Source organism: Lepisosteus platostomus, chromosome 23 (assembly GCF_059453375.1).
Source record: "Lepisosteus platostomus isolate fLepPlt1 chromosome 23, fLepPlt1.hap1, whole genome shotgun sequence".
In the NCBI taxonomy this organism is placed as follows: Eukaryota; Metazoa; Chordata; class Actinopteri; order Semionotiformes; family Lepisosteidae; genus Lepisosteus; species Lepisosteus platostomus.
In genome coordinates, this window is record NC_142633.1 from 10,191,379 (window position 1) to 10,208,740 (window position 17,362).

Genomic DNA, 17,362 nt, shown 5'->3' on the forward strand with positions numbered 1-17,362 from the left:
CTTGTGATGTCCGATTTGGTACAACTAAGCGTTCCTCAAAAAAAATGTCTAAAAATCCACACGTTTTTCATCCAGGTACAGTAACTACTATAATGGATGCATCATCACTGTATTTTTAATAGCTCGTCCTGTTGACTAATTATTCAGTTACATGTGTAATTCATGTAATTCATGTCATGCTTTACCTTGAAGAGCTCTGTGAGCTGTAGTTTACTTGGAACTTTCATGGCATTAATCTGCAGGGCTGGTCCAGTGTCAGTGGTTACAATATCACTGGGAGTCGGAGTGACGCACAACATCACATTGTGGGTCGTTCCCAACAACTGGTTGTCCACCTATATAAAAAAAAAACTTGGTCAAAACTCTAGGGCACCACTGATAGGATTAAAAAAAGCTCACATATTCTAACATCACATACTGGTAAATCAATATAACGGTTTCTATAGATCATTCTATTACATTGTGGCATTGCATACTGTCGATTTTCTGCATCCATAATGCAGGATCTTATGGTATTATGGTATGAATCCTAGACTACCACTGGTGAGTTATTGCTTTTGTGGAACACAGGCTGAGTTAGCTTGGTATATATGTGAAATTAGTTACTAAAACATCGCTAGACTTTATTTGTTTTAATGTGTTGGTGGAGCAGTATGTGAGTATTAGCCATTTGAATATTTGGATATTGTGTGGTGAAAGCAAACTCAATCTTATCTTATTGTTAACATTTTTCCACACTACTGCCAGTATTATACACCTTACATTGGAAGAAATGTGTTAATATAATCTATAGGCTTGCTCATATATTGAGAATATAGAAACACAAGACATAAAAAATGACAGGAGGCCAGTCAGCCTATCTATTCTGTTTGTTTTCAGTAGCCGATTGATCCAAGGATCATATTCAGTCCATTCTTAAAAGATCCCAGCTTCAAAAGCATGATTGGTTAACTTGATCTACATTCTTAAAACTGATATCCATAGCAAGTTGATAATCAAAGGTAGGACTGTGATTAACTGCTGTCATAGCAATTCAAATTAATATGTGTGAGGTTGACACAATGTGTCCAAGGTTATACTGTTATTGCAATTGGTAGGCGATTAAAGCTACGATCCTGTGTTTATATTCCTGGATTATTTGCTTGAGTAGTGCAAGGTGTGTTGTGTATCCAGCCACTTAGTTCTTACAGGTAAGTACCGTATATACAGAGATGATACAGGCTTGTCATGTTTATCACAGCTCTGCAGTAGATTTATTATTACCTGGATATTATTTATATTGAGCTCCAGCACTTGGCTTGCAGTGGTGCGAGTGAAATGGACATCGATGCCTGACAGTGTGGCAAATACCAGCTCCTCTGGCAGCTTGTTGACCAAAGAGAGACCCACCCCTTCCTCTAACTTCACCTCCACCTAGGGAAACGGCAACTTTCGATTAGATAGACAAACTAAGAAAAGCACTCTCACACCACTCTGGAAAAATGAATGCTAACCTAGTCTGTTCTGTTACTGTATGACCATAGACTGTCTTTGATTTAACAGTAAAAAATATACAAAGGGGAGATACAGCAATTCGTTAGGACAAAGTGAATGGATTATTTAAGTATTCAAGTAGTGATCTCTGAAATTTGACAAATATATGCATTTTGTTATTTTCATCTTATAGTATGAAAATAAAGTATACACACAGAACAACACCACTGCCCCAGAGCATACACTGGCTGCACCCAGAGTGATCTGTACCTCCAGTTCCTGCTCGGTGGGCCTCCCCTGCTCAGCATCTCTCTCCAGACCTTCCTCTAGACCAGGGGGAGTGCGGTTTGCTCTGCGCTGGTTGAAGTCGCTGATCTGCAAAGCAGCATCGATGCTGTTAGGACCACAGGGCCACAGAGATCAAGCTGAGCCCACTTCAGTCTGCCCTCTAGGGCATTTCTTCTGCCATATATCTGATCTTTTGTCCAAAATATTAAATCACAAAAAATTGAACCGTGTTGAAAAATGTGTTAATTACTAAGTACTTCTGGCCACATTCTGTTTTTTGGATGATTTCTGAAAAACTCTGGGCTTTAAAAGACACAGACCTGCATGTTTGATATTCATATCATTAATGGTTAGACATCCAATGACACTATTAGTTCAGACCGTTAAAAGAAAATGTATATGATTTAGCTAAAATCACACAAAATGCTTGAATTTCACTAAATATGAGACTGAACATGTATTACACAGGAAAATATACTGTAATTGTTGTACTTTCATCAATTGAGAACATTTTTGAAATGCATGCATGCTTTCAGTACGGAGCTATGTAATACAATTGGAACAAAACATAATCCAAAAGTCATCTGGAAACATTATTTCTGAAATTCTACAGCATTACCACTCATTTTATTTAATACAGAACTTCGGCAGTACTAAAACTTACCTGCAATACTTGAGTTGGTCCATCAGGAAGAACCTGCACGGACAGCACCCCTGATCCAGGTCGCATTTTCTGATTAATGAATTGCTGTTCTGGGGCCGAATTAAGGAGACCTGAATCAGGGCCCAGGACTACCTCTGCCCCATCATACAGCCCTGACACCCCAGCCTTAACCTGAGTAGATAAAAAAGATCAAACCTGTTGAAGCAGAACGTTAACATGTTTTATTTCAATTCAGTACAATTATAGCTTTGCTTTTCCAGCATCCATGGGAAATACAGAATATTGATTTAGCAAATATGTCCTTTAGAGAAACGTTACTTCAAAATGTTCAGAAATATTCTTTAGAAATGAAATGTGTAACCTGTTTCAAAATGTTGAAAATACCTTAAAATATTGTTCTACGCTCTGCAATCGCATATTTACATAAAATTATGTTTTATGGCCTTCACTGATTATGTGAAAACCATGTATGTAATACTTTAACTGCTCTAATTTTAATGTATTATTAAAATTTGGTTACTAAATTTATTTGGTTACTAACAGCTAAATGACATGGGAATCTGGGTAACTTCTCCCAGTTCCAATTCCTTTGTGGAAAGGTGCCTCTTGTACTCAATTTTAAAAGCATTCCCTCTTAGTTTCCACTCCTTTCTGATTTACTCTACTTCCTGCGGAAGTCAACCCGTTAGAAAGGGACAGACTGCGAGAGAGCAGTCAAAGCACGGACAAGACAGAAAAGGCCACAGATACTAGAAAATCAGAAATCTGTGACTGTGCTGGGGGGCGGGAAAGGAGGTGATTTGGACTGCCTGGGGAGAGAGTGACAGACAAAAAAAACACCGGGTGGGGTCCGAGTCTTACCTGTACTACCAGTCTGGGAAGCCCACAGGTCAACATCCCTGAGCTAAAGTGCCACGTCTGTGTGGTGCTGCGCCGAGAATCCGGTCTCCTCAGCATGAGAGGCTCGTAACTGGAACAGCCAAGAGACAGGGGACACAGGGGACATTCTTATCTCGCCCATATCCATGGCAGCCAAATACCAGTCCTCTCACAGTGACAGTCGGGCTGTTCTCAGCTTGTCCGGGATGTTTATTCATTTCACTTGGTTAGTAAAAACAAGCTTTATCTTCATCATTCCCTTATGAAGCAGACAATTGCAAAGCTCCACTTCTTAAATTACAGATTAGAAGATAGGGTCCTTTCAGTGCGGTGAGGTAGACTAACGTTTCACGAGCCCCATTCTTCGGGATCTGAAAACTCCCGAGAGTTGGGAGTTGTCCCCATTTTCCACCCTGAACAATTCCTGGCATTAAGTGAAGGCACAGAAACGCGGTGCGACCCAAGAGAGAAGGCAGATCCGAAGAGAGGTGATGTAAAGTAGGTCCTCACCTGTTGTCGGTGACGGCGGCCAATCCGGCGATGTCCAGAACAAGGGAGGACTCGAGGGGGCGCGGCTGGGCGGGTTTACTCTGAGGGGAGGAGGAGCCTTCATGACACAGCATTCCGGTACCGGTCATGCGCCACAGCTGAGATCGCTTCCCAGGCTCCTGAGAGACAGAAAGAATGTGCACGCATATGAGAGACAATAAATAAGAGAGAGAATGAAATTGTTTATGACTTCCTGTCCTTTTGCAACTACTTGAAATGTACCCTTTCTGCATTTACGTTCTGTGGCAACATAAATCTGACATAAAATCAAAACAAACAAATATACAATACAAAACTGCACCATGTTATTCAATGCGCCAAAACAGAGAGACGAATAGTCCAGCACTTTACCTTTTTCTTGAGAATGACTCTCTGGGTCTTTGTTTCAACATCAAGCACCAGTTCAGCACAGCGAATATCCCTTTTCATCCCCACAGGCCTTTTTCCTTCCTCTGGGCTCCTTAAGATCCAAATGTCAGCTTGTTACAAACAACTCTGTGCATTCACAAACATGTAGTGTGCATCTAAGCACTGGACACAGACTACTGACTCATTGGCCATACCCAAAGCAGATATTACTCTTTTAGATTTACTTCGCTAGAAGTTAACAGTAGTGAAGTGATTCTGCTATAATCTGGGGGCTAAATGAATTCTTAAAGACTAACATGGATCATCAATTCATTATTACAAAATACTTGATCAAAACCACCCATTTCCTATTAAATAGGCACCACTGATTCCAGCACAGTCAGCGAATGATAGACCCCATCAATCTCTGGATTTAAGAGCTTAATGTAGAAGCCAGACTGAACCATACTATTACAACACAACATCATTCTGTACATACAGTACTGCTCTTTAGATAGGAGTAATGCATTTATCCTAAGTACAGTAATACATCACATGACTGTGAACTTAATGAAGTCTGCTCAAACAACTAGACACTATGACAAGCAGATGGTGGAGGAGGGGTGGTCCCATGACAAGGTAGGAGACGCGTACTTGGAAAACGTGTAGGCTGCAGCAATGTAGATGAAGTTCTCATAGTACAGCTTGTTGTACTCCCGGAAACTGTTCATGTCGGCAGTGACCTCAGAGGATCCAGCCCCCTTGACAGTGAGGCTGAGGAAGGGAGGCAGGGTGGGCTCGTCACAGGCATAGTCCAGCTTTGCCCCAGCCTTAACCTCGGTGTGCAAGCGCAGGTCAGCCACCCCATGCTGCCAGAACTGGATAGGCACCTATAAACAGGTTCAGAGTACTCCTGAAAACTTTTCTTGATACCATTCACCTTTGGGACAGTAACATTTACATTCTGTCATTCAATGTATTCAAAATGAGAAGTTTTTGTGTATGTACTTCTAATACATAATACTTTTAATTACTAATTACTTACTTCCAGGATAACTATACTATTTTCATACCATAACCAACTTTTTGAATTTTGTACAGAATAGACAGATGTAGATCAGGCAGATACATCACTGATTTCGAGCAAAGCCTTACTGTAGTAGCATGCTGATCTGGAAACTGCATTTCAGTAGCCTATGACAGGGACATCATAATTGGAGAACTGACCTCAGATGAGTTGTCAATGCGAAAAGGTGGGGGCAGCTGGTCTGTGTCACTGAAGGAGATGCGGTACGTCGCCCCCTTCAGGGTGATCTCTGCTCGCAGGAAGAAGCAGTTTCCCAGAGTGTCCCTTAGAATTAAAAAGATTAAAAAACTTGCAGAGATTACCACAGTGCCACACACTATTCATTTAAAATTAGAGCTCTGAATCCTATCAGTGCTAGTCAGTTTTTGCTCCAAATGGAATATAATACAAATCAAAATCCTCTTTGAGCAGCTACATTTCCACAGTACATTACACACTCAATCATTCATGAGCATCCCAAATGCAGTTCAAAACTGGAGAAATGAGCGATGTCAGTGTTCACATTTGGATGTTGAACAATGAAAATGCTGACCTAGGGGGCTGGTTGAGGTTTTGTATTTCATTCTTATTGGCAGTAATTAAGTAATTAAGAATCAATTAAGTAATTAACATTATGACTGAATAAAAGTTCTGTCATTGAATGGAGTGGAAGAGCCTAGGTTGCCTACCACTTTAGTGCTGTGCATTAAGCAGAGAGAAATCAGCATTTACCTCATGTTGACATGGAAGGATTTGGGTTTGTTAACTTCAAACCCTCCAGACCAGGTGCAGTTTGGGATGTCCATCAGCCGCACGCACAAGAGTTGGTCATAGTCGTTCCTGGGCCAGTGAAAGACTACGCTAGAGCCTGGAAGTGTAGAGATATAGCCATCGGGATTGACGGTGCCCTGCAAAACACAATGTCAAAGAGAACTCAGTCTGCGCTTGAAACCTACTGCAGAGTACTTGTCCCTGAGGCCATCAAAATACTCATTCAATTAAGAAGTCTCACCTTTCCTCGGGCAAACTCGCGCTGAGAGAAGGCCAGCTTGTGGGAGGACTTGTTGTCGAGCAGGTAGCGAGGGGCAAAGGTCACAATGTGGGTGTCTCTGTAGCGACCTTTACCCTTCCTCACATTGATACCTGAAAATCACATCCTTAGTGTCAAAGGCCAACAATCGATGCTCGATCAACAAAATCAGCAGGCTCAGTTATTAGAGAACTGTAATGTATTACAGTTACTAAACGAAATAATTACTGTTTGATAAACTACACCTACCATATTTGACTATATATTTTTAAACATAGATGTGTTGCTTGTCTCAAGTGGTTAACGTGCAATTTTACAGACCTATCGAATGCAATGGAATGAATCAAGGAACAGAATGAAAATTGCGTCAATTTCTGTTATACACTGATTTCACCAGGCCGCTCCACACTAGTCCAATAGATGGGCACCTTGCAGAAGAAGAATCCCAAGGCCTTTGGAACAGCCCCACAGCCTCCAGGACATCAGATCCATAGGCACAGCCAGGGAGTACTCATAATTGCCTTTCGCAATGACTTTCACGACTCAACTATAAGAACCCCTGTTGCTGCAAGTTCTGAACTAGACAGATGGATGTCCATTTTGTATTATAGGCCCAGAACACAACCAAAAGCTGAATAGGATGGAGCCAAGCGGCTCTCCAGGGACTTGCCAATGTTGTAGATGAGTCCTGGTCGGTTCCCATGCTGGATCACCTTGACAGCTCTAACTCCACTTCCCCCATCCAGAGAGAAGCCCTGGCACCATCCTGGCACACCTTCGGGGTGAATACACTTCCCAATGCGCATGGTACACCTGAGTGACCACGAGAGAGACACCAACATTCAGATACATGCATGTGACAGATGAGAGATTGCTCCATTCCCTGTAGAAACACAGGGAAGCAGTACGGTGACAACAGAAAGACTGTAAGAGAAGCAGCGTCGGGCGCTCACATGCTGGGCTGCTCTTTGTCAGGATAACAGAACAGTAGTGGGCTGAGGCTGCGTGCCATCTCATGCTCTTCAAACTGCCCAGCTGCGTCTGTCTTCCCGTTGTCCTGGCGAAAAATGAGTGGCAGTCCTGGGAGAATAAAGAGAAAGTAGCAGTAAGAGGACCGAGATGTCCTCCTCCTCACTGATAGCTGGTGTGTGTTGAGTTTACTGGAGCACAACGGCTGCCACTGCATCATCCAGATGGAAGCTACACATTAGTGGTGGTGGAGGGGAGTCCCCATTATCCATAAAGCACTTTAAGTGGTGTGCCCAGAAAAAGTGCTATATAAGTGTAAAGAACTATTATTATGAACATCTTACAAAAATATCAATAGCATTAATAACAATGCTCTCACATCAGGTATCCGTGCAGTGCCAAGCAATGAAATTAAAAACCATCAGAAACTAAATAGTTCAAGGTGAAACTGAAGAGTGAAACATTGTAAGAACAAAGTAAGGCACAGGCAAGACTGTCAAATAACCAAAAGATAAAAATAATGAAAACAGGACACCTATGTGAACAGCATAGGTTCATATAATTCTTCCTAGCTTTGTGAATAACATAAGAAGCATAAATGAGTCAGAAATTTAAGAACAGCAACGCCACATGGAATTTCTCTATTAGGGCTGGTAGTTTAAAGGCAAGGCTGCAGAGGCACCAAGGGTGGCATACCAGTCTTATTGACGAGCCAGTAGGGTGCAGACATGAGGATCTTGAGCGCCCCCTGTGCACGGAAGACTATGCGAATGGTCAGACACAGCAGCCGTTTGCTGGTATCATACAGCCGCATTCGCACCACATAGTTCTGGGTGCCAGGAGGTATCAGTAACTCCTTACACACAGAAAAATTCTCCAGCAACACCCCTGAAAACAGACAGAGGACAGTGAGGTTAGCAGCTGCGAAGCAAGTATCAGATGGCATACAGCTACTGTACTACTAAATGATAAGACCAGTGTGGAAGATCAAAGTCAAAGCACACAATCCAAGCAGACCCAGCTATGTGCAACTCATACAGACATATGCTAGGATCTTAAAGTCAATGACACATCTTTTTCACCATCTTTCATGTTTTGTCCAACAAAGTCCAATGCTAAACAAATACTTAAAATAGCAAAATTACACAGCGCCGACTCAGTTCTTTGGGTATAAAAAGTCACATTTCTGTTTTGCAGATAATAATAAACATATGTTTTGCAAATCCTTTGATATAGCATTATTGCTCGTAATGCACTGTACAGTTTACCACCCAATTTCTAACTTGTACAGTATGCTCAAATTACTGTACACAACTGGAATAATTTAAGAACTTTCATGGGGTTACAAGTTAGAGAGCGCTCTGTGGATTGCCCAAAGGAGGACAGTGCCCTCACCCAGTTCAATGTTCTGAGAGGTGTCGGCAGCATGCAGGACAGCTTCCTTGCCAGGTTTCATGGAGCCCTTGATGGGCGTGCCCTTAATGTAGTAGATGAGATCACAGGGCAGCAGGTTTACCAGCACTAAAGTGGGGAGCAGGTAGATTGTGTGGCCTGGCTGGCGATAGATCTGCTTGGAGCCACCTGACGCTGTCTTGGCAAGTTGCTGGTCAGGGTAGTTGTCCTTCTTTATTACGACACAGAACCTGAGAAGGAAGGAAAAATCGTCAGATGAAAGTGGGCGTAAAAAATTAAAACCTGGAACGCTTTTGTCTTCAAGGGACTCTTGAAGACATTCTCCCACTGGAGCGGAACGAAAGTGAGACCAGTTTATTAAAAGGCATCCTGAAAAAGAACGGTGGGAAAAGAGATCTTCAAACTACAAAAAAAAGAGCTGAAAGTTACCATGTTGTTAAATTAAACTGAACAAGTAAAACTGGAGAATACACACATTTGAGCATGCCATTAGGAAGAGAAAATTCTTCACATTTAGGGCAAACAGATCAACAGTGTGTCTAAGAGGGAAGAACATTCTCTTGTACAAACTTGCCCAGGACAATTCTGCCCCCCTACTAACAAGGGCAATCCATCAGTTCATCAGTGTGCGTTCAACGCCTGCAGCTCCCTGTCCAGCCAGGATCTGCGCCTTTACCTGAAACTACGCTTGAGGTGCTCCTCAAAGTCAACAGAGTGGCATTCCCTCTTGGTGCTGCTGACTTCACCGGGCCGCTCCACGCTGGTCCAGTGGATGGGCACCTTGCAGAAGAAGAACCCCAGGCCTTTGGGACGGGCCTGCAGCCTCCAGGAGGTCAGATGCAGAGGCACAGCCAGGGAGTCACCAGGCAGGATGGGCGGAAGCACCACAGGCTCTGTCATGATTATATATATTACTCAACCCATATCATTTGGACAGTTCTCTTGATAAAAGGCTATACACGTGTTCGTAATTTGGACTACAATGAAATGTACTGTACGAGATGCTTAGATGTTATTCCTATATGTTGGAATTTGTTAGGATTTTGAAGTATCCATATTCTTGAAGTGCTCCCATTACAGCCTAATACAAAAACTCACTATCTGGCGCTGATGGACTATCCAGACGGACCTCCATAGGAACCTCCAGTCGGTTCTTAACCATCAGTGCAGAGCGCACAGTGATCACCTTGCGAGCGCTGCCTTCCATAGTGATGGAGAAGACCACTCTCACTGGGGGCAGAGCTGAGAACTAGACACGGACCACATACATTAATATCCATATGTACTCTACTAATGAAGGTGGCACCAGGGCACTAACATACTATAAAACGCACATCTGGCTAAATCTATTTTAGGTAAAAGCACAGAATTTGTTTCAGTAAATCTTTACCTGAAAAACGATCATATTAACTTCATTCTGACATTTGTGTAAATTTACAGAACTCATACAGAATAATAGCTCTCCTAAGGCTTCATGAAACACTCTGATGCAATGTAAATGATGGACAATGGACTTACGTAGACATGGGGGTGAATGATATTGGTTCGACTGACAGGGCTCCCAACCTGGAAGAGAAAGGACAGCCATACAATAAGGAGAACTGAACAGGATAGAAAGACTGCTACATGCAGCAGTCAATCTGCTGGGTGCTTTGAAAACCAAGACACAAATGACTCCATACATCACAGTCTGCTAACAATGTCATCTGCACGCTGGAAGCTGTCAAATTAATTCTAAGTGATATATAATTGCTGGGTTATTGGATTTTCAATACCAGCAGCGATTCAAGAGCCTTACAACTGACAATTGCATGTCACTCAAATTGCTTAAGATTAACCATAATTCACATTAAGCAGAAGAACAAGAGTCGGCACACGGCACAATTGAGGTGTTATTAAATCAGTAAGACCTGAAACAGATGCCATAGTATTTTAAAAGGAAATTTCCAACAAGCAGATTGAAATTTGCCACCATTTAGGAACCATTAATAACTAGTTTAGAATTAAATGGATAAAAGTTAAACTTTTAAGTAAAATAAGCATTCAGTACAAACTACAGGTATCAAGGTTAAATCAAAATAGACAGAGCTGTGCTCTAGTTAAACTAAAGTATACAGAACTGGGACTTTCAAACTGATATTGTACGGATGCTCAATCAAGCAAGCATATTTGTGAATTGTAGAAACCAGGTAAAAATCTAAAATATGGCACTGCAGTGAGTAAACTAAGAACATGTCTTCAAATCCAACTCCAACACACTCACCGTATTGGAGGGATTGTTGCGATCAGGAGCAGCATATCGGAAAAACACCCCAACTTTGTCCACAGACACCGGCTTCACCTGCTCCCATCCCCCGACTCGAACCAGCAGCTGGTGCAACTTCAGCTCATGGGTGTGTCTGGAGGAAAGAGCAGAAGGACAAATACAGTCAGTTTTGTCCACAGTCTCCCACCCATAGCCCTCTCTCTGACCCTACTGCTGTCGTCCCAATGCCAATAACACATCGATTGTTCAGCCCCTGCCCACACACACCTGTGTCTCAGTTTTTCTCGGGCCTGAAACACAAAAGGAATCTCCTCTCCTGGCAGGACCTCGCGCCACTGGCTCACATTATGGGTGTCATCCAACCCTGTCCCATGTGCATCAGAGATGGAATCCATACTCCCGCTGTGAGACAGCGCCACCCTGGAGGCGAACACGAGAAATAAGAGCACTGCATTGATCAGGATTAAGGAAGGACATCGCCGTGATGCGATGCTGGCTCACCTCGTAGGGGTAGTTGTGAGGGTGGCGAACCACATGGTGCAGCCAGTGTTGTTCCGCAGAGCATAGGGTACGAATGGCTGCCTCCTCTTTGACATTTTCACATCCGCTGAAAATCCAATCAAGACACAAGGGACACATCAACACGGTGTGCTCTACAAACGAACAGCAGGGAGTACTACATAGAATCACATCAACATCAAAATACAAACATTGGTATACCCTCCTTCCAATTCAGAATGTAAATGAAATAAAATACAACAGAAAAAATGTCAAAAGAATCTGAAAACCCAACATGATCTAATTCTCCAACTTTGTTATGAAACAGAATCCGAGGTTAATGACATAATGCCAAGCCAGCTCCAACGAATTCCTAGATTAAAAGCACAATCAAAGAACAGGAAAACACTGTGTTGTGTACCAATTTTTTTGAATCATGATTCATATATACAAAATTAAGTTTCTAGCCCAAGGTATCACATCTGTTTTCAATAAAAGCTGTACTACAAAGACTAGAACTCTGATCAGGAAGAAAACTTCAGTTCTGACCTACAGTTGTTCAGCTCTAACCCACAATCCTTCAGGACTCACACCTAACCCACTCATGCTCAGATATTTAAAATTAAGTGTTGCTAAGTATGAGGCAAAGTCCCTCAATAAACATTCATAAATTGTATTTCAAACTAACCTTAGCTAATTTAAAATATATATATACACATTTTTTAGTCACGTATTAAGAATGCACAACTGTTATAACACACCTCATTATGTTTCTACTGCAGAAAATGTCCACATGCTGGAATACATAAACCAACCTGGATTCTCCTTGAATGTGACAAACAACATAAATAACTGTACTTCGTGATGAGGTGAAGAACTGCTCTAACATATATTAAAAAGTAAGGACTTCAGAGCATACAAAAACTGTTAAGAAACTGTTAAAAAAAATCCCATAACTCAAATGCTAGAAAAAGATTAAAAGAAACTATTAAACTGAATTTAGTGAAATACCATTTCTTGAACACATTATAGAGGAGAATGAAAGTGCCATTCAATTTCATCCTGTGTTCCTTTCTAAAGGCGCCACTATCCTAATGACAAATACAAATTTTCCCTAGTCTGATGTGTACTGCCATAGACTGTTGCAAGATATATTTAAACAATATTCAAAGCAGTAATTTGTACATCAGTAAGGGCAGTACTTCCTGCCGTTTCTCAGAAGTGGATCTGAGTGGAAAACCTCAGATATTATGTGAGTTGTAGCACTGTTACATCATCTTTGGAAAGTAGACCTCTAAGAAAAATGATATGGGTTGCAAAGAGTTAGCACAGGATGAAATTTTTACCACAGTACATAATTCTAAAACCACCCATTAATGTGGTGATTTTCTGACCTGTATGAATTGGTTTAAAGACTTAAAGAAAATGTTTTCCTTTTTTGTACCAGCTGAGGAATTTCAGTACCATTTTCAGCTTCGGGGGGGTGGGGGGTGGGAGGATGTACAGTATGCCTAAAGAGCAAGGGACTCTCAGCCAGTCCTCAGTACTGTACCTCTGGCATGAATCTGCTGCTCAAGGTTAGTCAAGCTGGCTGTGCTCCTAGTTCTAAGGTAGACAAGTGGAAGACCTGATAGCAGAGAAAGACAGAGTCAGCACAGAGGGAGACCTGCAGGGTAGTGCATGAGTTCAAGCGTTAGAGGCTAAAGGGACAAAAGCAGGAAAGAGGTTTTAGTTTTTAGAGCAGGATTAATCATTCAAATGTTTTATTATTGTTTCTACCAGAAACTACCACTAACAAAGAAAGCAGATAAATTCAGCAATGCACGGTTGTATTTAGAGCATCAAATGTTTTCTTAAACTCAATTCAGGGATCCATCGTATGGTCAGCAGAAAAAAAAAATCAATTTGTGGGTTTTTAACACATTGATCCTTCCCACCACACCCATTTATACCTGGTAATTTTCTTACCCCTGCACTGCTATATGAGCAAATGAATTACCATGGGTGTGTTCAATGCGTAGAGCATTATGAAACAGTTTCTAGTTGATGGCATATGGGCTGAGGGTACTTAACAGCTCAAACCATCAGACTTAAGAGTTGCCTTGATAGGCGTGTCAGATAAGACGCAGGACTACGCCATTGGCTTCCATATTTCTAAAAGAATATACACAATAAGACTTGTATATCTTCAACTGGCCCATGATGTTATTTTAAGTTACCTTGACCCATACAACCTTTTTTAATTATGCCTTCGTGCTAATGTAGTGGGATATACACCTCCTTTTCAGGACAATTTTTCCAAAATCTTTTCTTTTCGCCACCATTTCTTCACAATTGCCTGAAATTGTCCCAAGACTGCCGAAAAGGCTCAAATATTTGCCTTATGCTCTGCATATTAAACGCAGCCCAAGAGTATAATATAAGTATATGAGTACAGTATAGCAGTAGACTAATGATTCTCACTTCACTGTTAAGACATGCACTAAAATTGAAATATTAAGCATTTAAGAACAAACATAAATTGACTTCATTCATAATGGTCTGATGGTATTGCTTACAAATGTTGAATTTCATTCACAACTTCTTTCACAATTCTTTTCAGGATATGTCCACCTTGCCCACATAAAGAAAATAAAACCTACCATGTAGTAACATAACAAAGAATCTGACAACTGGAAGCTGTTCAACTGCCATTATCGAATTTATCTGCGATGGTTTGGTCTACCAACCATTTGCACTGTCCCAGTAATTGTAAATGCTACCGCTGAAAAACCATTTTAATGGAACCTGAGAACTGCATTGCTCCCATCAGTACGCTGTTTGGAGACCAAGAACGTTCCTCCAATCTCCAATCCCTTGGACTCACTCTGTCTGAAGGAAGGGGGGTCCACTGATGAGCCCATCCAGGACAAGGCCGCAGAGTTCTGGGCCGACTGCCCCTTCTCTTCCTCTTTACAGTAATCAGCCAGCCAGGAAGTCTTAGTGGTCCTGTATTGCTCTGAGGGCAAAACAACAAAAGACATTGGGAAGAAAATAATACAAATGAAGAAAAGTAATCTGCATAATCATTCATTACTCTATTAATGGCTTTAGTAGGTTTAGGTTTTTTTAAGGGATAAAAACTCCATTTCCAGATTTTAGAAGAAAGTTGCTAATTTTGACTCCCTGCAGACAATCTGGGAAACTTTTTAAATCTGAAATATTCTCTTTACTATAAAGGGCAGTTGGTCTATCAAACAAGCAAAAGAGATAAAAAATGATTCCGCAGAGCTAAGAAACCAAATGCAAACATTTAAAAAAAAAGAGCAGAACAAAAACATGGATGCCACGTTCACTTAATAACTTTGTATCATTTCACACTGCTTGAGGTATAAAACAGACGTGTGTGAAGCTTATGGTCAGATCTGCACAAAACACTCAGTTTCAGCGTCTAAAAGCAAAACATCTTAATTGAATGCTCTCTGTTTCAGAAAAGAACTGAACGCACCCCATGAATTAGTTTAAGAAAAAGAAGTTTAGGTTCTCAACAGCTTGCTTGATATTTTTGATATTCATGAAAAGCATTAGCATTTTACAACTGCCTTTGCATCAATTTTTCATTGGAAATACAGTCTTCCCGGGTAGTCATATTAAATTTATAAAGTGCAAGTCTTCTAGTAAATTTTTAAATAGATCAATTCAACTAATATATTATTTACTACTGGTAAAGGTCCTTCACAGTGTACTCTACTACAAATGTACAAAATACTAGCTCATTAATGTTTCAGTTTAAAAACACCACAACCTCAAACTAATCTAAAATAATTTTATTTTAGAAAAAGGTAGGCTTAAATGTAACTTTTGAATTTCAGAAAGTCACTGAAATGTTTTGATTAATAAAATAATAATTCCCTGCATTTAAATAGCACCTTTCATTCCAAATCACTTTATATATATAAGTGGGGACCCAGTTTCTCCCTGGGTGACACACAGCTGACATTCTAGACCAGCAGATCCACTGTACAGCAGATAAGTTTGGGAAATGAGAAATTGCTTCACCAGTGGAACTAAAGAGGAGATGCTGGATAGTGCAAAAACAAAGTTCAATTCAGCCAGGACACCAGGAAGAACACCCCTCCTCTTACATACAATGCCACAAGACCTTTTAATGACCAAGTAGTCAGTGCCTTGGCTTACTGCATATTCAAACCATTGCAAGGACAGCACCTCTGTACAGTATAGTGTCCCCTGTCACCACATAGCTACATCGGTTTGTAAATTCTGATCTAAAAGGAATAATGCTACCTACTGATCCACAGCAGCAACATGATTATCTGTAGATGTCCCCCTTCCTGTACTGAACAACCTTGTTTAACTTCTGAGATCTGATAAGAATACCTGATACCTAACAAGACTGAGGTGATGTTGATGTCCAGTCGCGGTTTGGCTCTGATTCCCAGTTTCAGACGGGGTGGATGCAAGCGTCCTGCAGCCTGTTGTTGCCAGGTAAGAAAGCAAGGCCAAGGTTCAATGAATGGTTCCCAGCCTGAAAAGCAAAGATTAGTATAGATGTGAGACATGTACTGCAGAATGAAGACCAAGGAGCTATAAAAGTTCAGGAAAGCATCTGAGAAACAAAATCTCATTTACAACAGAGCTGTAAAGCACTGGGATTCTGAAAAGGCTAGTTTAAAAGCATGATCATTTAACATGTAAATGTTTTGCCCCCTTCCAAATCTAGCAGTTATTTCAATAGGAACGACACTTCTTCATTTAATAATCATAGCTGTATTGTTGTAAGATTTCTTTACTATGATTTTCACAGTAATTGTTTATTAACATCATTAATCTGGATGCAAAGGTAATCTGAAATGCTCAACGTCAGTGTAATAAAGGTTCACTTGGGCAGGTAAGAGGTAAGATTACTGGCCTGAACTACAGATATACATGTACCAGATCTGTGATGCTTAATGGTAAGAGTACTGAGCTGCTTTGTGAAGGGTATGAGGTTCGGGTAGTGGGCAGCACTGGTCTGTGGATATTAGGCAGAATTAGAGAGAAGGCAACACAGGTCTCACCAGAGAGCTCACGGTTGTAGTAATCTCCAGACACTGTGAAACTGGCGCTACCTTCAGGATTGGATCCGATACGCTGCAACACATACAGCCCTGCAGGGAAGAGAAGAGTAACACGAATGGCAAAGCACAGCTGTAACCAATCAGATACAGAAATTCTCCACTTACATAAACCAAAATCCTGTAAGATACAGATCCTATTGTACTCTTATCCACACCACAACAAAGCCCAGCAAACTTTCTGTATATCTCGTCTGTTATACCTGTTCACAAGTTCTTAGGTAACTATTTACTCAAAACAATCCTGAAGATATTAGTAAGAAGTAATGGTGTGGGAAATTATTTAATTAAAGTGATTTCTCTACTACAATACGCTTACTTCTCTTCCATAGTTTCTGGAAACAAGCTATGAAATTCTTTCAGAGCTTATTTTCACCAAGGTGCCTTGCTAACTAGTTACAGACTGAATAAAACAGTCAGTCACACAACAGTCATGTCTTGCACAACAAACAGTTGGACGCGACAATGCGCGCAGTGCTGATCAGTCCTTCGTTGACACGAAAGGCACTGAGGCACAGACCGTAGAGCGCACACTCACGTGAGAAGGTGAGTTCGGCCAGCGGAACGTCGCAGTCCAGACAGTCGTCGATGAAGCAGATACACACGCTCTCCGCCTTCACCTCCAGCCCAGAGAGGGGTGGCGTGACGGGGCTGGAAGAGTCGCAGTCAGCCCTGCCCCCCTGCCGTGATGTCACCACCTCTGCATTCTCCAAGAGCCATGTGGCGGCCTGGTCCAGCTGGCCTGTACATGGGAACCAATCAGAGCAGAGTCAAATCAGACTATCCACCGCATCCGAGACTGTGC

The 17,362-nt window shown here is 41.4% G+C and overlaps 1 protein-coding gene across 2 annotated transcripts in view; it reads right to left on the reverse strand.

Annotated features, from left to right (window-relative positions):
* vps13d (vacuolar protein sorting 13 homolog D) overlaps positions 1-17,362 on the reverse strand; it is an 85,529-nt gene that overhangs the window by 30,152 nt on the left and 38,015 nt on the right. The window contains exons 36-61 of one of the 2 annotated variants that reach the window (XM_088617495.1): positions 17,096-17,299; positions 16,501-16,590; positions 15,828-15,968; positions 14,310-14,441; positions 12,996-13,070; positions 11,447-11,552; positions 11,213-11,365; positions 10,943-11,078; positions 10,198-10,245; positions 9,778-9,928; positions 9,356-9,572; positions 8,662-8,909; positions 7,963-8,154; positions 7,251-7,377; positions 6,968-7,110; positions 6,280-6,410; positions 6,000-6,175; positions 5,429-5,552; positions 4,856-5,091; positions 4,205-4,313; positions 3,815-3,972; positions 3,287-3,395; positions 2,426-2,596; positions 1,744-1,848; positions 1,264-1,413; positions 186-335 (exon numbers count right to left, since the gene is read on the reverse strand). In XM_088617495.1, coding sequence (XP_088473621.1) covers positions 186-335; positions 1,264-1,413; positions 1,744-1,848; positions 2,426-2,596; positions 3,287-3,395; positions 3,815-3,972; positions 4,205-4,313; positions 4,856-5,091; positions 5,429-5,552; positions 6,000-6,175; positions 6,280-6,410; positions 6,968-7,110; positions 7,251-7,377; positions 7,963-8,154; positions 8,662-8,909; positions 9,356-9,572; positions 9,778-9,928; positions 10,198-10,245; positions 10,943-11,078; positions 11,213-11,365; positions 11,447-11,552; positions 12,996-13,070; positions 14,310-14,441; positions 15,828-15,968; positions 16,501-16,590; positions 17,096-17,299 — 3,782 coding nt within the window. The remainder of the gene's footprint in view (positions 1-185; positions 336-1,263; positions 1,414-1,743; positions 1,849-2,425; positions 2,597-3,286; positions 3,396-3,814; positions 3,973-4,204; positions 4,314-4,855; positions 5,092-5,428; positions 5,553-5,999; positions 6,176-6,279; positions 6,411-6,967; positions 7,111-7,250; positions 7,378-7,962; positions 8,155-8,661; positions 8,910-9,355; positions 9,573-9,777; positions 9,929-10,197; positions 10,246-10,942; positions 11,079-11,212; positions 11,366-11,446; positions 11,553-12,995; positions 13,071-14,309; positions 14,442-15,827; positions 15,969-16,500; positions 16,591-17,095; positions 17,300-17,362) is intronic. The other variant, XM_088617496.1, reaches the window with a different exon arrangement.